This window comes from Rhamphochromis longiceps, linkage group LG19 (genome assembly GCF_057381845.1).
Source record: "Rhamphochromis longiceps isolate RC_006_pf linkage group LG19, R_longiceps_female_GT1.1, whole genome shotgun sequence".
Lineage (NCBI taxonomy): Eukaryota > Metazoa > Chordata > Actinopteri > Cichliformes > Cichlidae > Rhamphochromis > Rhamphochromis longiceps.
Window position 1 is genome coordinate 7,074,128 of NC_140575.1, and position 27,581 is coordinate 7,101,708.

Here is a 27,581-nt window from a genome sequence, read left to right on the forward strand (position 1 = left end):
CAAAAGCTTGAGAGTGACGGTTTTATATTTAATAGTCATAGATGCTTATAACATCCAAAAACAGTACATTTAAGAGCATTTACCCATATATGTCTCAAAATTAGCTGCTGTATCAGTGTTCTCAAAGAGTCTTAAAGTAAATCAATCAATAAATAAAAATCTACATAACATTTTTTTCAGAGCAAAGAGAAAACATCTTAAAATACACACAAGTGTTCTTTTCAGTATTATGTGCCGTAATGAAAGTGAATATAAATGAGTTTTAACCTAATTTACACAAACATATAGTGTCAGGAAACTTAACAAAAAAAAGACTCTTAATTTTTCCCCCCAAAATGTATGAAATTTGGGAATGTACATATTAAAGGCTATTGTCTCATTTTGTTTCAGACATCTGCACTTTGGTGAAGATTATATACATTAAATTTAAGTTCTATTCGTGTATTTTATTTCGAGAGTGTGTACGTTACACATAGCTAGGAAACTAGCTATGTGTATAAATGACTGAAATGCACCCAGTATGATGCAATATGGCAGCGCTGTTATAACAGTTAGTTATGGCATGGTAATTTATGGAATATGCTGTGAACCTAACTAAGATTACGTAGCAGTAGCAGTAATGTGAGTGACTTTCCTTAAGTGAAAGCTTTAAGCCTTAGCCCGATGCTTAACTAGCCAAATTAAGGCTTTCTGATTGAAGGCTAAAAGCGGCGTTGTCACCAAGTAAATAGAATATTGATTATATTTTTGTGTATTGCTGCAGCTTTTTCAAGCATTAACTAGGTGCCTTTGGCAACACCTTAGTGGGAAACAATGGTAATATGACTGATCCATATGTGCACAAAGAATAGACACTTTTTTTGTGCTACCGAAGTTCCCTTGCTTTCATTCAAAATCTGTTAATCGTTAAACAACTTCAACATTATAATGGCTACAAGCTCACATTGAGGCCTGTGGGGCACTATCAGCCACTGAGACAGTAGACAAATGAATATTTCATACTTTAAAGCTGCCTGTTTATTTAAGGCAGCTGAACATTACATTATAATTGTACATAATAACCTCACAAATGATAGATTAAATAAATAGGTTTTTGATAGATGATTGTGCATTCTTAAAGTCTTATATGTTGAATTGAACTGAGTATGTCATCTGTTCAAAGCCTCTCCCAGTCAGTGCTGTTCTCCATGCCTGTCTTACTGTACATGATGTTATTAGCACAAACACTTTAAAGGTGATAATTTAGGACTTCAACAATAACACAGCAGCAATGTAGTTAAACATCTTACAGTTAATTTTGAATGAATGAGCTACAAAAAACAAACAAACATCTGTCTCCTGTTTTTTGTGTCACATATGAAAGAAGCATCAATATCTGATGAGATATTAATTTGGCTGCGGTGTGTAGTATTTTGTGGTTTTTGGTGCAGTTGTCTTGTTTTGTGGGGTTGTTTTTTTTCAGCAGGAGATTAATATCTCTAACAAGTGGATTTGTTCACATTTACACGTCTTAAATTTTAAGTGAGATGTGCGTTTTGAGTTTCGACACTATCTACATATAAGGCAGCCTTTTTGTTTTGCAGTATTTTGTGTGGTGTGTTTTTCTATGTTTTAGCAAAAGGGGAACAAAAGTGTTTCAGTCAACCTCATATGATTTGTTTTAACTTTCACATGGTCTTACTGAGGTGATGTGAAGTGAAACATGCATACTTTTTTTGGTAATGTGCTGGAAAAGCTTGAAATGGACCTTAAAGTGCTTAAAAATGCTTGAGTTTGACTCTGAAAAAGGTGTATGAACCCTGCATTTTACACCTGTGTGTGTTTGTGTGTGTGTGTGGCATTAATAACCGTTATGTGTGGAACTTCAGGAAGCAGTTGCTTGTAAATGTGAGGTGGACATCACATTTCTGACTTTTGGAGTACCATTGAATCCTGGTACCTCATGAGCCCCTCTGTAGTCCTATCTATGTTCCTAACACACATACACCAATACAGATGTTGGTGCTTACCCACACACATTACCTCCTAACTGCACCTTAAAACTGTGGGTTCCACTCTTCCTCACTGTCATTATCATCAAGTTGACTACCCTGAGCGAGTGCATGGTCTTCACAGGGCTAGAGAACATGCAAATATGTGCATGCTTATATTATGGCACAAGATTCTTATCTGAAATTCCATTCTCTACTCAGCTGACCTGTCAAATGTATAAATATGATTGTAGAGCTTGTATAAAACATTTTTTATATGTGATTTAGATATTTAATTTTCTTTATACAAAGTTTCCTCAAGATCGGTCTTCTCATCTAGGAGGAAATAAGGAACACACATACATAAAATCTTCACATTATGACGATTACCCATAGAAAAGTGGTCCAAAGGCATAATGTTTCATGATGATATTTCAGCACACTACCACAATACCTGTATACTTTGTGCATATATCAGAGTTAGCTAATCACCCCACATCATTTACCATTAAATACATATTAAATAATAAATAATATTTAGAACAGAACTGTTCCAAATGCCAGATATATACTAGATGAAAAGCTCTCTTTTCCAAGTACTAAAATTGTACCAAATAGACATTAAGCCTTGGTTGCTAATTAACCAAATACATACATGTATACATACATATATGTATATATTGCATTTTGCAATAATATTGTTTGAACCTCCATTTTTGAGACTTTGAGATTTGAAATTTCCCCAGTTTGATTTAACTTTGAGGATATTAGACAGATTAGCTGTCTTTTGTTTATTTTTATGTTCTTTATTAAATATGAAATAATATTAAAGCCTGTTGTTTTTTTTGTTTTTTTGGCTGAACTGGAGACTGGCACATTATAAACTCATGATCCAAGATAAGCCTCATGTAATCTTCTTATTATTTATTTCCTGTTTTCAAGTTTTGTCCATGCCTTCTTTCTCTGCCCATTTAGTTTACTTTCCCAGTAACGTTATTTTCAGTTTAGCCTCTTCTTCATCAGTCCCAGATAATTATACACTTTTGAAGACACATAAGGCTAGTTTTGCTCCTGCTCTCTGGATAAATACCTCACTGTCAGAGCTGAGACCAATTAGTAGATAAGTTTGTCACTTTGGGAGCCGTTATATGGTTCATAGTCAGCTCTTTAAATGAGTACACACCCAAAAACACCAGTGTTTCCCAAAGGCTTCTTGATACTGTATGATCCACATTAAATGGAGCAAACAAAAGACTTTTATATGTCTTTTTTCTCTTAAGTTTCCCCCCCTCCTCAATTTTGTTCATAAGTAAGATGGCAGCATTTATGGAGGATGATATTTTGTTTTCTTTGATTTTGCTAAGTACTTCATTTATTGGGACAGATTTTAAAAAGTGTGTAATGAGTTACACTAAACGGTTATCATTAACAGTCTGCCTTTGCTGCAGTTGTTTTCACTGCGAGGTAATGAATGCAACTAAACAAACTGGAATATAAAATCTGTCACTCATACACAGACGGGAAGTTTCTGAAAAATCAGGTTTCAAAACAAATAAGCTTTCACTTTGAAGTTGAGGTTTTTGATCTTCTCTGACAGCATCTGCTTTCTGCTGAAGTGTTCTTGAGCAAGAAAGCCTCTGGTCTTTTTCTGCAACTGACTTACTGACCCAAGTCAATCACACTACAAATACACTGCCCAGGATGAAAATAAGATAGGGCTGATGGAGCAGCTGTGGGTCAGGTGGTAGTCAGTGGGTGTCTGCCAACTGGAGTGTTGTTGGATTGATCCCTAGCACCAACAGCCCTGTGCTCAAGTATCCTTGGGCAATATACTGAACCAGGATGCATCTGTGTGAATGTCAGATAAAGCATTTTGTGTGTAATTGGGTGAATGAAACTTGTAGTAGAAAGTGCTTTGAGTGCTCAAACTGAGTAGAAAGGCTCTATATAAGAAAAAGCCCATTTACCATTTAGCTTCTGTTTGCAGCAACAATGTTCAATAAACTCAATGCACATATATTGTTCTTTCACCTTGCACAGACACCTCATGTTTGTCATAATCTAAAACACTGCATTGAGCGTTGAAATATTTATCTTCCAAATCCCTTCCTCAGCCACATGGCATCAATGAGAAGTTTTTTAAAAGGAACCTTGTTACGCTTCTCTCATATCCTCATATTGTTGAACAATCAGATAAAATGGGCTTTCTAATAATGAGGCCAACAAATGTAGTATTCTTCGTGAGCCAAAACCTCAGAGGGAATACTTCAGTGATACGGTCATCTGCTCCAGGCACAACACACCTATGACATCCAGGTGATGCCACTACTGCCCACAGCTCACAAGAACTGGCTGCTGCCCCTAGAAGGCATACAGAAGTCGGCCAAGCACAGAAATAGTAGGTTTTTGGGCAGAGTGGCCTTAAAAGACAGGAGCTATTACAGATTGCTTAAGACAGAACATGAACTGGGGTGGTTGAGTAAAGACACACACAACAGAAATAAAGATATGTGTTTTTAAATTGTGAATCATGCAGAGTTAGTTAGGTGGTCTGAGAATAAAAACAGGAATGCAACAGGTCTCACTGCAAAAACAATAAGAAGGCAGAAAGCAAACATCACGCAGCTTAAATGATTTCCTATTGTCTTTAGGTTTGAATTTCAAACGTTCTTTTCTTAACACTTTGAATTACTTGACAATCCGACAGATGTAGTATGACAGAGGAAGGTGACGGCTACAGTGTAGCTGTCCCTGACCGCTGACCTCTTTTTAAAAATGTCTGTTGCCTAGCCTAGATGAACCAAAGCAAAGTAGCCCTGAATCTATCTCCCCAACAACATTTTCAAGACTTGGGAAATCCAGAGAACCCAAGTCGAATGAGGTTCATATAATCTCAGGGTCTACTTGGGATTCTCCTACTAGCTGGATGCCTGGTATCCATCCAGAGAAGGTCACCAAGGAAGCCGTTGGACAACAGGAAGGTGCTGTTAGTCTAAACTACCACGTCACCCTCTCATGTTTCTTGTGTTACAGGTCTTATCCATCTGTCCCAAGGACATGCGGGCCGACATCTGTGTCCATCTCAACAGGAAGGTATGCAGTTATTTTCATATATCCATACATCAGTTCTGTTACAATGCTTAATTGAGTTATGAAAGATGCGATAATGTGTGTCTCAAGGTAGTGAAAAATAAGCTCCTGCTATGATATGTAACCGTATGTGTCTGAGTGAGTCTCTTTAATAGCTACACTTTAGCAGACCTTTCAATATGGTTGGCAACAAAGTTGAGATTAGAGAGGCGTGTGCACACTGCTGAGAGAGGACAGAGTCTTTTTCTTGCTGGGGCTTAGCATAAACTTGGAGTCAAGGCTTTGGCACAGCTTTAAGTCAAACACCTGCAGCAATTACACACTTGTTCTTATAATGTTTTCCCTCATTCCAGAAAAATCAGCTGCTAGTGACAACTATCATGTCTTATGTCAGATGGGAAGTAAGACATGATGTTTCTGTGGCATAGCATGGCATACCTTTCAGTTCTTTAGTTCAATTTTGATTCAGTTTTATTTATACAGCACCAAATCAGTACAACATTTGCCTCAAAGTGCCTTGTACCATAAAGTAAAGACTCTATGGTACTAAAAGAGAAATCCCTACAATCAGATGATTGTAGGGATTGATGACTGGCTGCCTCGACCGGTTGGGGGTAAAGGAAAGAGAGAAAGGCATAGGGAATAGAAATAAAATTTCTGTTTTGTTTTTGTTCCGATAAAGAAAGTTTGTCTCCACTTATCATTGTATATCTCCAGGATAGTTCACTAGTGCCTGAATAGAAGCATGGCTGCTGGTTTGTATATTCAAATATATCTGTGGGTCATATACAAAGCAGCGAAAGATGTTATGCTTTTTTGACTATACAGCATCAGCATCGGGAGCTTTTGTTCTATAACTGAGTGAAGGTTAATTGTGCTCAGAGTCTTTTAGATATCACTTAACATGCAATGATATTGTTCTCAAAACTCTAGGAGATGTCAAATGCTAAAGTGGCGTGATCAGAGGACACCTTCAGTTGGGTAATTGTGCTGTGTGACAACCGTCTCCAATGACAGTTAGTCAGAAGTTACTAAAATTAGTCTTGTCATGCAGTGCGGCTGATTTTCAGTGTCTCTTCTGAAATAAAGCTCACGCACTACATTCGTTTCAAATACATCTAATTTTTCAGGGATGTTTGACTATGATAAAAGATTGTGAAACAGGACAAGAAGACATTCTGTTTAATTGTAAGAGGAAATTAAAGCTGGATGTCATTTAGGAGTTTCAAAGGAAGAAGATATTGTGCTTTGGTTTTATTTCACAAAAGAAGTGGAATTAGTTGTTTTTTTTTAAAAAAAAACAAGATTTTTGTTTACTTTTACCAGTATTTCATGTCCTGTCCTGTCCATTAAGTTGCTTTTCCCCCCACAAAGATTGGGTTAAGATGCAAATACATTTTTAATTAAGCCCCACATTTTTTTCAAAGTGATTAACAAAATAGGATACTTGAGGGTGCATGGGAGTTTGCCCAACCAGTCTACATGTGTTTTGTGGACTTGGAGAAGGCATTCGACCAGTGTCCCTCGGAGTGTCCTGTGGGAGGTGTTGCGGGAATATGGGGTGTCTGGCCCATTGCTACGGGCCATTCGATCCCTATACAACCGTTGCAAGAGCTTGGTTCGCATTGCCGGCAATAAGTCGGACTCGTTCCCGGTGGGTGATGGGCTTCGCCAGGGCTGCCCTTTGTCTCCGGTTCTGTTCATAATTTTTATGGACAGGATTTCTAGGCGCAGCCAAGTGGCGGAGGGCTTTCGCTTTGGTGGCCTCAGAATCTCATCTCTGATTTTTGCAGATGATGTGGTTCTGTTGGCTTCATCGGGTGAGGGCCTCCAGCTCGCACTGGAACGGTTCGCAGCCGAGTGTGAAGCAGCGGCAATGAGGATCAGCACCTCCAAATCTGAGGCCATGGTTCTCAGCCGGAAAAGGGTGGAGTGCCCACTCCGGGTCGGGGATGAGTTCCTGCCCCAAGTGGAGGAGTTCAAGTATCTCGGGGTCTTGTTCGCGAGTGATGGGAGAAGGGAGCCGGAGATCGACAGACGGATTGGGGCTGCAGCTGCAGTAATGCGGACGCTGCACCGGTCCGTCGTGGTGAAGAGGGAGCTGAGTGTAAAAGCGAAGCTCTCAATTTACCGGTCGATCTACGTCTCTACCCTCACCTATGGCCACGAGCTGTGGGTAGTGACCGAAAGAACGAGATCGCGGATACAAGCGGCAGAAATGAGCTTCCTCCGAAGGGTGGCTGGCCTCTCCCTTAGAGATAGGGTGAGAGGTTCGGCCATCCGGGAGGGGCTCAGAGTAGAGCAGCTGCTGCTCCACATCGAAAGGAGCCAGCTGAGGTGGTTCGGGCATCTGACAAGGATGCCCCCTGGGCGCCTCCTGGGTGAGGTGTTCCAGGCATGTCCCACCGGGAGGAGGCCCCGGGGCAGACCCAGGACACGCTGGAGAGATTATATCTCTCGGCTGGCCTGGGAACGCCTTGGTATTCCCCCGGATAAGCTGGAGGAGGTGGCTGGGGAGAGGGAGGTCTGGGCCTCTTTGCTTAGGCTGCTGCCCCCGCGACCCGGCCCCGGACAAAGCGGATGAAGATGGATGGATGGATGGATTAACAAAAAGAAAACAGGAAAAATCTGAACCTCTCCTTTTTTCTTCCCTTTCAGTTTTAATATGAAGCAGCTGATGTGAACACTTTAACGGTGCCACACTAGATACATTTCAGGTGTTGTATCCCTTAAACCCCAACCACTTCATGCACTCACATTGTGCTGCAATTTGCTGACGGTGTGCTGCCTGCTGTCCTGGCAAAACAAGACTCCAAGAGCGAAACCACAAAGACGCGACACTGAAGTTTGAGAGATGTGCTTCTGAGTGATTATTTCAGATGGAGGCTTACATTTCTGCTTGAGGGCTTCAGGTGATTGACAAGGAGCACTGATATAAAAACACTCTTGCACAAACCAAATAAAATCTTCCCCTGGTGCTCTGATGGATTATCTCACCGGGTGGAAGCGGTTTCATTTTCTCAAGGATATCAGAAAATGTGTACTTCTGCAGATAGTAAAACTAGGAAGCAACGAAATCTAAAGTGTTCTTGTCCACTTATGAGATGAGAACTTTTTTTTTTGCAAAGAAAGCCCTCCAAGCCTGCTGTAGTGTGTCTGTGTTCCTCGAGCGTCAGCAATCCAAAGGCGTTGAAAGAAAAACTTGCTTTAAAATTTGGTCTAAAAACTGTCATCAGTGCTGAAAAGAAACAGGAAAGCCGGCAGTAGTAGTGTGATGCTTTGGGCAGTGTTCCGCTGGGAAACCTTGGGTCCTGCCATCCATGTGGATGTCACATTGACACGTACCACCTACCTAAGCGTTGTTGCAGACCATGTACACCCTATTCCCTGATGGCTGTGGCCTCTTTCAGCAGTATAATGCACCACATCCTGTCTGGTCATTTTTTCCCAGTCTAACTCTTCAATCTGATTCTCTTATTCAGGTGTTCAACGAACATCCAGCATTCAGGTTAGCTAGTGATGGCTGCCTGCGCTCACTGGCAGTCGAGTTTCAGACCACCCACTGCGCTCCAGGAGACCTGATCTTTCACGCCGGGGAGAGCGTTGACACCCTCTGTTTCGTGGTGTCGGGGTCACTGGAGGTCATCCAGGACGACGAAGTCATTGCCATCTTAGGTACGTGATCACTGAATTAGTTTGATTCTGACAGGTTTGAAAATTGAACTTAACTCTAGTATTTGGACTGCTGGTCAAAACAATTGCAAAGCATCACCTTTTCTTTTCTGACCTTTAAGCAACAAACATATTCACGTAGTCATCATTTGGATGTAATGCCATGTTTGGAAAGTAGAAATTCTTAAATTAGATATCATTGTGCAACAACAACAAAAAAGTCTTTCTCAAAATGTCGACTGAGGTAAGGAGATTGGCATGTTCAAAGATTGCTGCACATGCACAATAAATATTGAATTTGTCAGTTATCCATAAAGCAATTATTAAAATGAAAACAAACATGAAATATGTGCCTTGGGAAAAGGGACACATTCATGAGAAGAGTTCATGAGAAGCCAGCAGGTGAAGTCAGGAAGAAAATTTAATAAAACACTTAAACTACTTTAACATCTGAAAATACAAAAACATCATTTTGTGTATTTCTTTTTTTTTTTTTTTTTTTTTTTTTGCCTGTCCCATTTGGTTCTTTAGCCATCAGAATTGTTGTCTGAAGACCAACAAGGATACCCAATGGATTTACTTTGCCAAATGGATCATCGTGGCATTGCCGTATTGGTCCATTTGGTCGATCTTTGTTTTTATTATTTATTATATTTTATTTTCAGATGTTACAGACGGGACAGACATGAGTGAGAGATAGGAAAGGGAGAAAGAAAGAGGAAGGAAAGGAAAAACAGAAGGGGAGAGGGACAGTGAGAAAGGGGGGGAGAAAAAAAATAAAAATCTCCTGGATCACCTGTTGAGAGAAGAATAGAAAACAAGCAAAAAAAGACAAAAAAAAGAAACAAAGCAACATACTAAACACAACACCATCGCATTAATCTAGCTAAGTGTAAAAGTTTGTGTATTTCAGGCAGCCAGTGAGAAGGTCAGCCAGGTGACAGGTGGATTTGTTAAATAGTTTGATCTCAAGATTCTTTCTTCTTTTTGACCCTTGAGATCTGAGCAGATTTCACAACACAACAGGTTATGCAAACCTTTCCAAGTACACAAGATAAACAATTGGACCTGCTGTTTTTATATTTGACTTTTAAACTTGCAAACAAGAGAAAGTGAATGTGTGGGCACACTTCAGAGAGGAGCCACTTTAATAGATATGTTCAGTCACATCAGCAAGTTGACGTCAGTTTGGACTTTCAAGTGTTAAACCCAAACAGTGCGTCTCTTATCTGCTGCTGTACATATCGCTCTCTGCTGCCTTGTACTGTATAATATTTATGAGGTGGGGAAGAAAGAGAGAAGAAAGGGAAAATGCTTTTTATTGAGGTGTGCACAGATAGCACTGATGCTCAAGGCATCCAGTGAAAGGCGCTTTCTCATAATCATCAGCGGGCCCCAAATGAGCGTTTACCAACAGCGAATAACAAGAACAAATGATTATTAGTATGAAGAATGAGTGCAAAGCTGCACAGCAAAAGATCATCTGGTGCGTGTGCAGAGGCTTAGATGAAGTAGCACGTGCACAAACATGCACATCCACAAAAATCGCTGTTATGATCTCAGTGATGGAGACGCTAGTATGTAAAGGGCGAGAGTGTGACATTGGTGTGATGGTTATTTTCCTATTATTAGGATAATGTTTTCTGTGCTTCCTGTTTTGAGACAGACTTGTTTAGATGAACGCGAGTCCTAAAACTCAGATCTGTGTGCAAAGTACAGAAAGTTCTGAACATGAGCAGAAATAAGCTGAAACACTTCTGAGCTGTTAAATTACATTTGGGGAAAAAGTTCACCAGAATGCAGGAAATAATGTGCCGATTGCTTGAACTTTCCTGAGGTGGACCCAGCTTCTCTGTTTAAAGAAAATTTAATGGCTGATGTTAATTCCTGCAGTGACTGTCCGGCATTATTTTACTTTTCCATCTCAGCCTGGGATACTTGGACATGTCTTCTTTCATAAACATTGAAACAACCTAAAAAAGTAAAACTTTTCACAGCATCCATTGGTTAACAGCTGCTTTTGCTAGGCAACAGGAGAGGTTTTTATGTTTTTGGTGTACTGTTCAGTGTAGGCAGAGCATGTTTCAAACTTTAGAACAAATAGACTGTTCAGCAGAACTCTGAGCCCTGTGGTATGAATCAGGTTCAACACACCCAGGGTATCGTTCTACCAGCTGAACTGACACACCCTGACTCAGGAGATCAGGAGAAGTGGGCACAAGCAACTAATTATCAACTTGCTAAGTTAACCCAGCTGTTTTACAAAGGAAGAGTAAACTATAAGATTAGAATGCAAGTAACTGGGCTTCTGCTGATAAATTAGAGGTGCAAGAGCGCTGTACAGTATCTTTGTGTTTACAGTGATGTAAATGTTTTGGTCAGTAAGAATGGAAAAGAGCTGATATATTAATAAAGTGTGGCCTGTTTGAAGGCAGGAAGAAAACTGTGTGAATTAAAAAATAAAAGCTTTATTGTTAAGACATGGGAGACATTTAAATTCATCTTCAAATTTCCATAAGATAGTTTTCGTTTTTACGTGTTGCTCTCACCATACAAGGACGCCCAACTTTGTTAACGCAACAACATGAATGAGGCAACACTTTTATTTTCAGCCACAAGGTTTTAAAAATCAAGCAATAAAGTTGCATTTAGGACTCTGTATTTATTACTGATTTTCATTCAGGAAAACAAAGACTTGAGACACTATTTAAAAATTTTAGCTCCTCCTAACTGTCTGATTTGTCAGTAAGCGGACACATTACCACTTCTACAACTGCTAGAGAAGTGTCTCTACATAAGTAGCTGTGCAACAAGATAGAAACTACAGTCCGCAACGGGCAACGTGAGAAGAAGAAAACATCAACTCCTCTGAACTTCTCTAATGTAGCTGCATTTCCAGGTGAACAACAGGATTGGTGAGCGCTGCTCCACGAACTATCATCTGTGAATTGATTGAGAAGCAACCCAGGCTGAGAACTTCCAGTTAAAAGAGGATTCACAAAGACTTATGCAGGCCATTGAAAATCTGCTAGCTGAAAGAGCAACTACGTGAAGCAGCCTGAAGGAGAAGAAGGTGACAATAGACAAACTCAGTAAACAAACTCACAACATTCTACAAAGACAAACTCTTTACACTGTGTGCAAAGAAGAAAGCTGAAAATGGAAAGAAGGAATTGTTGGAAGTCCAGACAACACTGGTTGAGGAGAAGATGGAAGTAATGGGAATTAAGACAGAAATAGCAGACACTGAACTTACAGAGAGAGTGTAAAAAAGCCCTCAAATGGCTGAAAAGACAGGAAAAAGAAGCAAAGGAAACATTACAAAGGAAAGTAAAAGAGTTGAAGAAGGTGAAAGAGCAGGAGAAGAAAGCCTCAAACTAGAGCTGCATCTGGAGCTGCTTCCAAAGGCAAAAAAATCTCCCAGCAACACAAAGGTGGAGGAGATGAAGGTTCAGCTCAGGCTGAGCCATAATTTTCTATTCTTTCCTCCTCTCTCCACTTCTCTCTCCTTTAAACAAGTAGTTCTCTTAACCTTTCCTCCATCACCCCACCACTTTCATCTTTCAACCTCACCTCCTTCTCTCTACACTACTTCTAGTCTTCTGTTCTCGTCTTCACCTTCCTTTTCTCACCTTTGAAATGAAGATCATAATCTTCATCACCCTCCAGCCATTAAGTATTTCTGCATGTGCCTGCCTCTATGACACTACACATTGTGGTTATAGAGGCAGGCGCATGCAGAAATAGTTGTTATGATTTCACTTATGGGTGTTTTTAGATAGATAGATAGATAGATAGATAGATACAGTGGGGCAAAAAAGTATTTAGTCAGCCACTGATTGTGCAAGTTCCCCCACTTAAAATGATGACAGAGGTCAGTAATTTGCACCAGAGGTACACTTCAACTGTGAGAGACAGAATGTGAAAAAAAAATCCATGAATCCACATGGTAGGATTTGTAAAGAATTTATTCGTAAATCAGGGTGGAAAATAAGTATTTGGTCACCTCAAACAAGGAAAATCTCTGGCTCTCACAGACCTGTAACGTCCTCTGTAAGAAGCTTTTCTGTCCCCCACTTGTTACCTGTATGAGTGGCACCTGTTTGAACTCATCATCTGTATAAAAGACACCTGTCCACAGTCTCAAACAGTCAGACTCCAAACTCCGCCATGGCCAAGACCAAAGAGCTTTTGAAGGACACCAGGAAAAGTATTGTAGACCTGCACCAGACTGGGAAGAGTGAATCTACAATAGGCAAGCAGCTTGGTGTGAAAAAATCAACTGTGGGAGCAATCATCAGAAAATGGAAGACATACAAGACCACTGATAATCTCCCTCGATCTGGGGCTCCACGCAAGATCTCATCCCGTGGGGTCAAAATGATCATGAGAACGGTGAGCAAAGATCCCAGAACCACACAGGGGGACCTGGTGAATGACCTGCAGAGAGCTGGGACCAAAGTAACAAAGGTCACCATCAGTAACACACTACAACGGCAGGGAATCAAATCCCGCAGTGCCAGACGTGTTCCGCTGCTGAAGCCAGTGCATGTCCAGGCCCGTCTGAAGTTTGCCAGAGAGCACATGGATGATACAGCAGAGGATTGGGAGAATGTCATGTGGTCAGATGAAACCAAAGTAGAACTTTTTGGTATAAACTCAACTCGTCGTGTTTGGAGGAAGAAGAATACTGAGTTGCATCCCAAGAACACCATACCTACTGTGAAGCATGGGGGTGGAAACATCATGCTATGGGGCTGTTTTTCTGCCAAGGGGACAGGACGACTGATCCGTGTTAAGGACAGAATGAATGGGGCCATGTATCGTGAGATTTTGAGCCAAAACCTCCTTCCATCAGTGAGAACTTTGAAGATGAAACGAGGCTGGGTCTTCCAACATGACAATGATCCAAAACACACCGCCCGGGCAACAAAGGAGTGGCTCCGTAAGAAGCATTTGAAAGTCCTGGAGTGGCCTAGCCAGTCTCCAGACCTCAACCCCATAGAAAATCTGTGGCGGGAGTTGAAAGTCCGTGTTGCTCAGCGACAGCCCCAAAACATCACTGCTCTCGAGAAGATCTACATGGAGGAATGGGCCAAAATACCAGCTACTGTGTGTGCAAACCTGGTAAAGACCTATAGTAAACGTTTGACCTCTGTTATTGCCAACAAAGGTTATGTTACAAAGTATTGAGTTGTATTTTTGTTATTGACCAAATACTTATTTTCCACCCTGATTTACGAATAAATTCTTTACAAATCCTACCATGTGGATTCATGGATTTTTTTTTTCACATTCTGTCTCTCACAGTTGAAGTGTACCTCTGGTGCAAATTACTGACCTCTGTCATCATTTTAAGTGGGGGAACTTGCACAATCGGTGGCTGACTAAATACTTTTTTGCCCCACTGTAGGTAGATAGATAGATAGATAGATAGATAGTTCTATCTATCTATCTATCTATCTATCTATCTATCTGTCTGTCTGTCTGTCTGTCTGTCTGTCTGTCTGTCAAAGCTACACACCATTCCCAAAATTCAGACTGCAGTGATCTTTTTTAAATCTAAAAATTTTCTGTCTCCAAATCAGTGACCTCTTTTTTTATGTCTACTGATGCTCTAATGTTGACATCCACCCTTTATCACTTCCTTTATCGCCATCTTGATGGCGCCAAAGCTCATGCTCGGCTCTTATTTATTGATTTTTCTTCAGCTTTTAATACTATCCAGCCACATCTTTTAGTTGATAACCTTCCTAACCAGTTTAAACTTGATTTTAGTCTCGTTGGTTGGATTTTAGACTTTTTAACTGACAGATCTCAGTGTGTGAGAGTAAACGGTTGTTTTTCCAAACAGCTGAACTCTTCTACTGGCTCACCACAAGGTTGTTGTCTCTCTCCTCTACTGTATATTTTGTACACTAATGACTGTCGCAGTACACAGGCCAACAGGCATTTCATTAAATACGCAGATGACACAGTCATTGTAAGCCTCCTTCATGGTGAAGAGGATTCCCATGGGCCTGTTGTGGATGAGTTTGTTTCATGGTGTGATCAGTCCTTCTTAATGATTAACACCTTGAAAACCAAGGACATGGTTATTGACTTCAGGAAGTCATCCCCTCATCCTGCGTTTACAGTGGTAAATGGTGCAGCCATTGAACTGGTGGACAGTTATAAGTATTTGGGGGTTGTTCTTGATAAGACTCTGTCCTTTGAGTCACATCTTGCTGCTACAGTGAAAAAGGTTCAACAAAGACTGTACTTTTTAAGGAGGTTGAGAGGTTTTAATGTTTCATCTGAAATGATGACTCTTTTTTATAAAAGTTTGATTGAATCTGTTTTAACTTTCTGTATCATTGCTTGGTACGGTAATATGTCCCTGAATAATAAGACCAGACTTAACAACCTGGTTAAAGTGGCGGGCAAGATTTCAGGGAGGTCTCAGGTCCAGCTTGTGGACTTTTATAACAGGCAGGTGCTGAGGAAGGCAACCTCTGTCCTGTTGTGTTCAGATCAGCCTCTGTTTAATGATTTTCAACTGCTTCCATCAGGTCGTCATTATAAAGTGCCTGCAGTGAAGACAAAGAGACATAGATTGTCTTTTGTACCTAGTGCTATTATCATAGTTAATAACACTAAACCATAAGTGTTGTTGCCATTGCACATTGCACTTTTTTGATGAAAAATCTAGGTTGTTTTATCAGGCTTATATTATTTTGGTGATTGTATGTGATGTGTTGGTTATCTGTTTGTTTGTTTGTTTGTTTGTTTGTACGGACATACTGCAAATCAATTTCCCGTTAGGGACAATAAAGTTACCATTGACCACCATTGACCATTGACCCCCGTGTACGAGTTATTTATAGTCCTGATGTGGTCGCTGTGGACAGAGCTGGACTGGCTCATGGGGTTTTATTTCTTTTCTTTTTTAACGGTATAAATGAATGGTGGTGGATTGGCCAGTTGGTCATGATCGACTCTGGGCTGGACCAATTACAGCCGAGGAGGTCGAACTTTAAAGTTGAGGTGAAAAGGAACGCGATTTGTCCTATATGTCTGTGAAGGTTCTCAGTCATCCAGGTCATCGTAGTCTAAGGAGCTTGGAAAGAAAAGCGTCTGGACTTGTTTAAGTTGCTTGAAGATGTTTCACCTCTCATCCGAGAAGCTTCTTCAGTTCTAAGGGTCAAATGGTGGCCCACATCCTGGGTCATCTGACCTCAGGAAATCACATGATAGGGTGGGGCCAGGTTTCACAATGAGCTCACCCGAAACCCTGGCTGATTGTGACCTACACCCATTTTCACACCTCGGCTGGATCATCAGGGGGTCCTTTGTCCCTCTTTGGGGGATACTCCCACTAGGTTTAAATCTGGGACTCTCCACCATTTGACCTTAGAACTGAAGAAGCTTCTCGGATGAGAAGTGAAACGTCTTCAAGCAACTTAAACAAGTCCAGACACTTTTCTTTGCAAGCTCCTTAGACAATTTGTCCTATACTACTTCAGATAGAAAGTTGCTAATTCAATCATGAAACTGATCCATGATCAGCTGATTGGCTTTTCTCTCTGTGGCAGAAAGAGGAAACCACCGGATTTATTTAATATTACTTTCTAGTATCAGCTGATGTTTGCTGGAGCCACAGCTGTAAAAGCTGCTGGTCATGATATCGGTTTGTACATGTGGTGAGAGGGAAACATGAAGATGAAACCAGGAGACGTCCTTACTGAATCATCAGAGCTGAACAGGTGATGGAGAAACAGGTTTACCTTTTAGGTGACATGAATGAGTTGAAGGGAAGTTATGAACTGTTTCTGAGAGACAAATAACACCAGGAATCCTTTTCTAAGTAGCTGACAGCTACGTGTGCAGGGGCGGATCTAGCAAAGTTTTACCAGGGGGGCCAGGTAGGGCATTAACAGGGAAAGGGGGCACAAAGAAATACTTTTCTTTCTTATTCTTATTTAAAATGTCTAGCTTTTACTAAATAATTATCTGAATTTTACAACCAAAGTTTTCATCTGATGTAAAATGTATAGAAATCCATTATTGTATTCAGTAAATATTAAGTCTAGTATATACCCTATAAGTTATAGTATTCTTTCCTTTGGGAAGGTACCATCTGTGCAGTCTGCAATTCTGTTGAAGAAAGATGTTGAATCTATTTAATTACTGGAGAAAAATAATAGATTTCTGTGCATTTGTTTTATACGTGCATTAAAGTAAAATCAATTTAGCCAATTAAGCATCTTGAGGTAGAGGGTGGGGGAGTGGTTCCCTATTTTTTTTTCTTTTTTTGCTGGGAGTTGGCAACCTTATTAGTTAGCTATATGTAATTATAAATTAGGTTGTTTTATATTTTTGCTAAGTACTGTTTAGAATACCAGAATAGGGAGGATGGTGTAGGTTTAAGTTTATTAAGGCTTTATGGCTTTTCCTATAATACCATGGTGGGCCGGTCACTAGTCAAAATGCCCGGGCTGATTTTTTGTCCCAGTCCAGCCCTGGCTGTGGACGTCTTTTCAACGTCCAACTTAGACTCATTTTTGATGCCGTTTTGTTACTGCTTCTATGGGCTCTGCAGTCTCATGTTTCCAGAAGCTGGAGGACACGTTTTCTATAGGTGACCAGTGAATTTTTCTGTAGCTTTGTGAGCTGAGACAATCAAATTACATTATTGGAAAATGATCTCGAACAGGATGCCACCTTCTGAAATGGGACTAGATCACAACAGTTATGTGTGAAGGAATGCAGTGTGATCAGCGGACATCTCCAAGATGGCGTGTGCTCTTGACGCTTGACGTTCAAATGTTAGGGAATACCGTAATCCCTTGTTGTTTCTGGCATCTAATATTGTTAACTGCTATTATGCAGCTATGGGTCTCACGTAGATCACCAAATCAGTTGCAGATGACTGTTATGGGCAAGAATACGTCAGAGTGGGCCTTGTTGTCTTATCTGGTCTCTGCAGAGTCTCCGTTTGTGTTGCCTCTTTGCTTCCTTGACATCATTAGGAGACTGCAGCAGGCGAGGAAGCAGCCTGAGGTTCATAAAGAGCATATTAAATGTTTGATAAATTGCTTCATCTAACTGGGGTCATTAATCAGTAAATTGTCAGCTAGTCGTCTGCTGCTGCTGATACTGTGGAGACAGACAGGATCAAGATTGCACTGAAATATATTTTTAACATGGTTGTGTTTGTTTTACACTTATCATTATATCTTTAAACTGTGGCGCTGACATTTTGAAAGCACTTTGTAACAGCTCACACTGCTCAACCAATTATTATAATAGCCTTTATAATCATTAAAACAGTTTCATTACTGTTGTGATCATAACTATAGACTCGTTATAGACTCTTGCAATCAGAAAAACCACACAAATACACATATTTTCATTTATGTAATATGTGTATGTATGATAGCACAAAACATAGTTTTTTAAATGTATTTATGTGTTTTATAAAACTAGATAAACAGACTGCATGTATAAAGTAACATAGTGTATAGCACACCTTGAAACTCAATGATCTTTGAATATCCTTTCCACATGTGCTGAAAGAAATAATTAAGTACTGTTTATTGAATTTGAAAATCTCTCCACAGAATTCACTGTGGGTAGCAACAAGCCCATCTGATCCTAACTGGATTGCCTGCAAGTTGTTGTTAAAGTTTGTGTTGCATAGCAACCAAAACGTCTCCTCAGTAGCGGTGCTTAGGGCTGCAACACGTCTTTTGTGCTGGAGAACAAGGTAGCTGTCTGATCATAGCCTGCGCACTGAGAGGAGGATGGAGTGAGGCCAGTGTAGGTGTAAGGGGAACGGCAAGATCTTGGAAAGGTTGAGAAGAATTGCAATAAATAGTAGAGGTTAAAGGAAGCAAGATAAGAGTATTTTCTGTATGTTCCTGGCATGAAAAGAAGGCTTCACTTTAATAATTGCCTTCTTCTGCAAAGTTTTCCTCTTCATACTTCTGTCCCATTCTTTGTATTTTTTTCTTTTAGTGAAAAAGAAACAAAAACAAGGGGAGGAAAGAGCAATGATTGGATATAATAACATAAGCAGAATGCACTGCAGGATGTAAAGGGACAGCAGCAGAATTGAAGAAAGGAGTGGTGGAAGGGAAAAGAAGAGGTAGCTGTCTGATCATAGCCTACTAAAGAAGTGAAGCCTTCTAAAGAAAGTGATTTCAAAATAGAGGAATAAAAAAAAGCAGAATGCAATGATCCTTGGTGGTGAGAGGAAGAGAGGGTAGACTGCAGGATAGAAAGAAGATGAGGAAAGGATGAAGGAACAAAGGAACGGGGAGAAAAACACAGTCGACTCATACAAATAAAATAATAAAAAGGAGACGGAAGGATTGATGGTAAAACGAGGGAAGGAGAAAATAAGTATGATCATACAACTTAAAGACAGAAGTGAAATAAATGGAAATTAAGGTGAAGCAGAAAGAGGGAGGAACAAGAAAAGGAGGATGAAGCTGCTCTGTGCTGGATGTGGTTTCAGAAGCAGTGATTTTCCCCCAGGCTGAGTGGTGAGGATGCTCCTTGAGCATGTAACACACTTTGCTCTCATTAGTGTACAGTGGCATCAGGTGACACACAAGTATGCGCACACATATTCTGGAACAACAAAGATACTTGTGGTAATGCCAGTGTGTGTTTTTAAAATGGCTCTTTAATGTCTCCATACACAGGCTGTGGAAACAGATTTTCTCTTGAGGGACAATAAAGTATCTGTGTGGAAATGTGGAAGTGTGGAGAACAGAGACATACAAATTAACACACCTAAAGTCAACACACTACATGTAGTGTTAACTCCATTATTAAATATGTTAGGAAAACAATTACCAGCCTTTTATGGAGCCCCGCAAGGCACCTTGGAGAAAAAAAACAGAAGTGCTTTTGCGTGATGCTGAGAAAGAGTTTTTCCACTGCATTTATCTTTGCTTGGTTGTCAATGAATTCAACCAAAACCAACATATGTCTGGTGATGAGTGTGTCCCCTTACACCAAGAACTCTCTACAGATCCATTCTATTCATTCTATTCATATAGCAATATGTTCTGGCCCAGTGAGAAACAGTGAGCAGCAGGAGATGAGCCTCTAATCACATACAAGTGTGCACTGGCTGCATTACAAAATATGGTACTAAGAATGATCATGTAGCTTTTTTGATGTGTAATACATTAAAAGAGGAATATATTAGAAGCAGAGGTTAAAGAGACAATGATAAAAGGGAACCTTCCACAGAGAGGGTAATATCTTTTTTAAGGCAGAGCTGCTTTGAATGACTATCTCAAGAGTGCAGTGAGATAACATCTGAGTCAGAGTAGTGATGCTTAACAATTCACCCACAGTGCCAGTATTTTTTTTCTTATTATCAGTATTAATATTAGTATATTCATCTACATCTAAGTGACTGTTGTTATGAGTTCTTCTGTATGCAGACTGCTACCAGCTACAGCTGAATCTGTCAAAGTGGCCACACACTTAATAATAATTAATATAGTTTTACTGAAATGGAAATCTGCTTTAGACACCAGACTTTTAACATGCTTATATAACCCGATATCATGGCATGTCTAAGTGTGTATAAGTGTGTATTAGAATTCACTCAACCTTGCTCTGATCACTACAATAGCTAAGACTGGATCTTATGCAAAATGTAGCTTCAACACTAAGGTTTACCAGAAACTCAAATACAAAGACCAGTTATGGCTGAACTGTCCCAGGCATCTTCTGTTGCCCAACTACTACAAATGGGCAGACCTCCAGGGCAACGGAAAGCTACGTGACCATGACAGCTCATTACAGGGAGTGCAGAATTATTAGGCAAGTTGTATTTTTGAGGAATAATTTTATTATTGAACAACAACCATGTTCTCAATGAACCCAAAAAACTCATTAATATCAAAGCTGAATGTTTTTGGAAGTAGTTTTTAGTTTGTTTTTAGTTTTAGCTATTTTAGGGGGATATCTGTGTGTGCAGGTGACTATTACTGTGCATAATTATTAGGCAACTTAACAAAAAACAAATATATACCCATTTCAATTATTTATTTTTACCAGTGAAACCAATATAACATCTCCACATTCACAAATATACATTTCTGACATTCAAAAACAAAACAAAAACAAATCAGCGACCAATATAGCCACCTTTCTTTGCAAGGACACTCAAAAGCCTGCCATCCATGGCTTCTGTCAGTGTTTTGATCTGTTCACCATCAACATTGCGTGCAGCAGCAACCACAGCCTCCCAGACACTGTTCAGAGAGGTGTACTGTTTTCCCTCCTTGTAAATCTCACATTTGATGATGGACCACAGGTTCTCAATGGGGTTCAGATCAGGTGAACAAGGTGGCCATGTCATTAGTTTTTCTTCTTTTATACCCTTTCTTGCCAGCCACGCTGTGGAGTACTTGGACGCGTGTGATGGAGCATTGTCCTGCATGAAAATCATGTTTTTCTTGAAGGATGCAGACTTCTTCCTGTACCACTGCTTGAAGAAGGTGTCTTCCAGAAACTGGCAGTAGGACTGGGAGTTGAGCTTGACTCCATCCTCAACCCGAAAAGGCCCCACAAGCTCATCTTTGATGATACCAGCCCAAACCAGTACTCCACCTCCACCTTGCTGGCGTCTGAGTCGGACTGGAGCTCTCTGCCCTTTACCAATCCAGCCACGGGCCCATCCATCTGGCTCATCAAGACTCGCTCTCATTTCATCAGTCCATAAAACCTTAGAAAAATCAGTCTTGAGATATTTCTTGGCCCAGTCTTGACGTTTCAGCTTGTGTGTCTTGTTCAGTGGTGGTCGTCTTTTAGCCTTTCTTACCTTGGCCATGTCTCTGAGTATTGCACACCTTGTGCGTTTGGGCACTCCAGTGATGTTGCAGCTCTGAAATATGGCCAAACTGGTGGCAAGTGGCATCTTGGCAGCTGCACGCTTGACTTTTCTCAGTTCATGGGCAGTTATTTTGCGCCTTGGTTTTTCCACACGCTTCTTGCGACCCTGTTGACTATTTTGAATGAAACGCTTGATTGTTCGATGATCACGCTTCAGAAGCTTTGCAATTTTGAGACTGCTGCATCCCTCTGCAAGATATCTCACTATTTTTGACTTTTCTGAGCCTGTCAAGTCCTTCTTTTGACCCATTTTGCCAAAGGAAAGGACGTTGCCTAATAATTATGCACACCTGATATAGGGTGTTGATGTCATTAGACCACACCCCTTCCATTGCAGAGATGCACATCACTGGGCCCCGGTCTGGATGGGCCTAGGCCCCCTTTCCCTGGCGGGTCGCGGAGTATGGGGGTGCCTACTGGGGTCAGCGGGGGAGCTGGCCCCAGGGAGTGGTCACTTGCCCCTCCCTTCCTTCCCTCCCCATCTCCAGCTGCCTCCCCCTTCCCGCTCCACCACAACCACCCACACATGCAGGACCTTGGAGTAGAGGTATGTCACCAGGGTGCAGAGGAGGCTACCCCCCCCCCCCCGTCCCCTTCTGGCTGCCTCTGCCTCAATTTTATCCCACAACTTAGACATTCACATTACTCACACTCTCATTACACATACATATAGGATCTTGGGGGTGGGCACGATACACGGAGTCCAAATTACCATCAGGGTGTACACCTCACCCCTGGCGTCGTTGCCCACCTCTCAATTTTAAATACACGTAGACATTGAGGGCTAGCAGGAGGGACCATGCACTTACCTGCTGCTCTCTGGCAGGTAGCTCCATGCCCTCCTGGGTTTTAAATGCACCTTAGAACACACATGCATCAACACTACAATGAGCGGGTGGAGGGAGGTTTGGAGTCTTCTCTCACCCCTATTCTCTGCGACCTGCTGGAGCGGGGGGGGCTAGGAGGAGGAGTTGGCCGTCCGACTGCGGTCTGGAGTGTGGGGCCTCCCTGCTGCTGCGGAGTCGGGGCGGTCTGCCTCCCCCCACCGCAGGGAAAAGGGTAACACCACCTGGGTCTGGGTGCAGTTCCCCCCTCCAGGGGCAAGGGTACCTAGACCCGGTTCGTAGAGTACGCTTGGGGAGTGTGATCGTGTGTACAGCGTCTCTTTATGTCTGTCTCCACGTTGGTTGAGTGTGGAGTAAGTGCATATGAGAGCATGAGGGTGGGAATGGATGTTTGTATATGTGTATGCCTGTATTTCTGTGTCTATATGTCAGGTTGGGTGTCAGACGCCACCTCTCTGGGGACATCTCAGGCCCTCCAAGGTTTGGAGGCCTATCTCCCCCTACCACCACTTCCCCTGCCAGTGGCGGACTCCCTCAGACATCGGTGCGTTGGTGGTTCTTTGTGTCCGGGGATGGGCGTCCAGGTACACACCGGCTCACTCCTTGGCGGCCGCTTATCGGGGCCTGGAGCCTGGGGCTCGCTCGGGCCACTTCGGAGGTGGGGTGCCCCCGGCCTCTCGGCCTGGGGCTCGGTCACTCAGGCACGGCTGGCTGCCGGCGGAGCTCACGGGCACGTCACTGCAACTCCCCCTGGCTTCTGCTCCGCGGCTGCTGAGTGAGCCCTCATCTGGGACTCTCCTCAGCTCTTTCTGGGACAGTGGCGTGGCTGCCCCTCTGTTGGTCTTCCTTGGTCTCTTGTGTTCTGGGGGCCTCTGGATGTCTGGAGTTTTGATCTCCTCCATACCTGCTTCATGCCCTGGAGGACGGGGCTGTGGCCCCCCCACACCCTCTAGCAGATCATTACATGAAGGAACCTTTAAAAAAAAAAAAACAAGCGCGTCCATGCTCACAGGTGTACACACGGGTGATCACACCCACAAACTACACCCTTTTTGGCTCCTACCTCAAAGCACACTGTGTTCTGTTGATCTTATGTGCTGCACAATAATGTTTAATATTTAGTATTTACTGTCATATTCCCATATATCATTGTGATGTTGTTTATTCTATTACTCTTGTTCTCTTCTGCTTGTTTTCTTTTTTCTTTCTCAGCAGGTGATCCAGGTGATTGATATATGCATTTTTTTTCTTTTTTCTTTTTTCTGCCTGTTCTGTTGGTTTTTGTCTTTTGCCCTTCTCCCCCGTCCCTCTTCTCAACTGTTTCTCTTTCCCTCTTTCTTTCTCCCCTTCTTTCCCCCAGTCAAGTCTGTCCCGTATTCAGTAAGTGAAAAATAAAATAAACAATAAAAGGTGAATCAAATGGACCATTACGGCAAGGCTGGGATGGTCAATTTGGTAAAGTAAATCCGTTGGGCATCTTTCTTTACCTTTAGACAACAATTCCGATGGCAAAAGAGCCAAACGGGACAGGCAAAAAATAAATAAATAAATAAAAGATGCACATCACCTAATATGCTTAATTGGTAGTAGGCTTTCGAGCCTATACAGCTTGGAGTAAGACAACATGCATGAAGAGGATGATGTGGACAAAATACTCATTTGCCTAATAATTCTGCACTCCCTGTAGTAATCAGGACCCTACAATTCTCAACAAAAAAACATTCCCTGTAAGGCACAACAAAAGAAATGGAACAGAAACGTAAAAATAGATAAATAAATAAATACACTGACCTCTTAAAGCCTGATGAAGACCAACTGGGTCTCCACCAACTCAGGGAAGATATATGGGAAAGAAGGCCAGACACCAACTAGGAAGAATCAGAATGACAAACAGAAAGTGTTGGGAAGGTTACTTTTAACATCTATTCCACTACAGATTAAATAATACATGCTCCAGATGTGTTTTGTAATGTATTCCGTTAAGTTACTCATTGAGAGTAACGTATTCTGAATACTTTGGATTACTGGATATATTGTCATGCTGTTTACAACTACATGAATGTTCTATTGCTGTGTGATTTATTACTATTACTGAAAGTTACTCGCCATACTAATTGTGTGGATGCTTTAAGCATCCACACTATTTGTGTGGATGCTTTAAGCATCCACACTATTGAGTTCCTTCTTGGTGTTTCCGTACACTTTTCGCTGTGGATCTACTTCCACAATTTTCAGCCGATTTTCACCGTTCAAATTTTAAACTATTCTGCTATTTCTGCTAATGACGGCTATGTCTTTTGGTATTTTCACTATTATACTTTTTAAAATATTAAGCTTTTTTCCTTTAATTTGAAATGAATGGGAAACTTCTGCAATTCTGCTAAAATTTGCTTGTTTTTGAAACTTAACCACTTCCTCATATTTTCACGTAGAACAATCATGCGTTGTTATGGTTGCTATGCACTTGGCTTCCAGTGTGCCACTGAAGGTTTCGCAGTCTTCTCTTCATGTCCGAACAACTTCTTGCTACTTGCTCAAATTTCACTCAACTTCCACATATTATACATCAAAACGTAGGTATTTTTGCTGGCTTTCTGAAAATGTCACTATCATTGTTGTGGAATTTATAGAATTTTGGCAAATCTCCTCAGACCAACAGAAAGTCGGAAAACTCTCCATAGAAAGTCAATGGAGAGTTTGTTCAAAATCACCGCCTGATTTCTGTAATGAGAGGCATTTTCGAATTGTCATATCTCCTTAACGTAGCAAAGTTAAGACATGAGGCTTGTCCCAGTATATCTTCAGACACTCCTGACCCTCACAATTCAATAATTTCTTTCTCACCTATTACCGTTCTGAAATGAGTTGGACTTGTTTGAGGGTAGGAAATTCGTCCTTCGCTCAGATTTCTTCAGATTTCAAACTCTGGAAATGAACCACTTTTTTCTCTCGTCATATCTTTTTAATGGATTTCCACAGAGACCTGAAAATTTCCATGATTGTTCACCAAAGCCTGCTGTCTCTTACGGTGAAAGAATGATATTAATACTCCAAATAGATTTAGAGTTAGAAAGCGTTGTTTGAGTGCAAGTCAAGACAGTTTTTGCTTTGCTCTACTCAGTTATGGTGCATTAGAAGTCAAATATCTTTAATAATTCATATTTTAATGATAAATTGTCAACACTTTAAGATTCCCCCATCTCTTCTGAACAAAACGGTGTAAGAATGACCGTTCTAGCACCTACGGTTAGGAAATTATGGTCATTTGTTTGAGGGGAGTCGTCATTATGAGAAATAGACTGCAAAAATCCTGTGTCTCTCTGTGCTGCGTGCACCTGTTTTGGCGGGAAAAAGTACACAGCCTCTCTGATTGGTGGATTCAAATTCAGCAGCTTACTTCTCTCTCCCTGTGTGTGTGTGTGTGTGTGTGTGTGTGTGTGTGTGTGTGTGTGTGTGTGTGTGTGTGTGTGTGCATGAGAGAGAGAGAGAGAGAGAGAGAGAGAGAGAGAGAGAGAGAGAGAGAGAGAGAGAGAGAGAGAGAGAGACCCTCTTTAGGGCAGTATCTCATTGTTAGAAAAACATATAATAGGCTATATTCAGACTGGTTGACTGGCATAGACCCTCCGTGTGTGTCTCTCTCTGTGCATTTGTATATACATATTTGATTTTGTGTGTATCTGTTGGCTGTTCCTTCTTGTTTTTTACATTTATTTTTATTTCTTTATTTTTTTATCACAGGTGAAAAATAATTAGTTTTGAGGGAACTTAACCATGTTCCGTTTTTTTTTTCAGCTTGTCATCTTACTTTTCTAGTATTTTCACTTAAGTTATTACTATTCTGCTCAATCATAGTATTTGTTCTAAATCATTGTTATTATGCTATATTGTAGTATTTCTGCTAAATCATACTATTTCTACTATATTATATTTTCTTTCTAAATACAGCATTTCTGCTATATAATTGTATTTCTGCTATGTTATAATATTTGTGCTAAACCAGAGTATTTGTGCTGAAACATAGTATTTCTGCCACATGATAGTATTTCTGTCAAATTATAGTATTTGTGCTAAAACATAGTATTGATTTAAAATTACAATATTCATAGTTCATCACAGTGTCTCTGGTAAATCACAGTATTTCTGCTGTGTTGTACTATTTTTCTAAATCATTGTGTTTCTGTCATGCTTAAGTATTTTTGGCTGAATATATTCTTTCTGTTATCTTATACTATTTCTCCTAAATTCTTGTATTTTTGAGAGGTTATCATGTTTCTGGTAAGTTACAACAAAGTTCTGCTATACTATTGTATTTCTGCCAAGTATTATGTTTCCTCTAAGATATTGCAGTTCTGCTAAGTTATTCCATTTTAGCAAAGTTCCTTTGCTTCTGCAAAGTTTTTACAATTTCTGCAACTTTTCAGCTTTTTCAGCTAGTTTTTGCAGACAGCTTCAGCTTTAAAGCATCCACACAGCATTTTCACAGGAAATGCAAATTTTTCTAGTACCAACTAGATTTTCAAATCTTAATATAAAATGAGTAACAATAGGGTGGACATTAGGCAAGGCTGCACTTTTTGCAGTGATCTGGTGGAGAAAACTTTTTCTGTATCAGTCATATGTTTTCTTTTTGTCTGTTTATAATCATGTGGAACTGCACATGACTACGTGCAGCTAGCAGGTTGTTAATGCTATCCATCAAGTCTAAAATCAGATTATATTTTAAATATTTATTCAATTCAGATTAGTTAAAATCAGTTCAAATTATCTTTTTTTTAAACATGTATATCATGTATAATGTTTTTATGTCATGTGTAATTTCCATTGCAAATATTAATCACAGTTACATTAAGAGGGGATGGCAGTAAAAATGACAGCTGTGATGTCATCAAGTACACTGCCATTCCAATTGTAGAACAATCGCGCTGCGTTCTCGGGAAGTCTGGACTCGTGTGTGAATTTAGGAAGTCCAGACTAGCGAAAACGCAAGTACAGACCTGCGTACATGAGTATTTAGAAACGGCCTAACAGTCTTCAGTCAGCTAACGGCAGCTAACAATGTTAGCTCAGTGATGAGTTCATTAATAAATAAATATAAATAAAA

At 40.7% G+C, this 27,581-nt stretch overlaps 1 protein-coding gene across 1 annotated transcript in view; it reads left to right on the forward strand.

The window, feature by feature from the left end:
- kcnh5b (potassium voltage-gated channel, subfamily H (eag-related), member 5b) overlaps positions 1 to 27,581 on the forward strand; it is a 190,397-nt gene that overhangs the window by 98,016 nt on the left and 64,800 nt on the right. The window contains exons 10-11 of the mRNA XM_085391423.1: positions 5,004 to 5,063; positions 8,543 to 8,735. Coding sequence (XP_085247549.1) covers positions 5,004 to 5,063; positions 8,543 to 8,735 — 253 coding nt within the window. The remainder of the gene's footprint in view (positions 1 to 5,003; positions 5,064 to 8,542; positions 8,736 to 27,581) is intronic.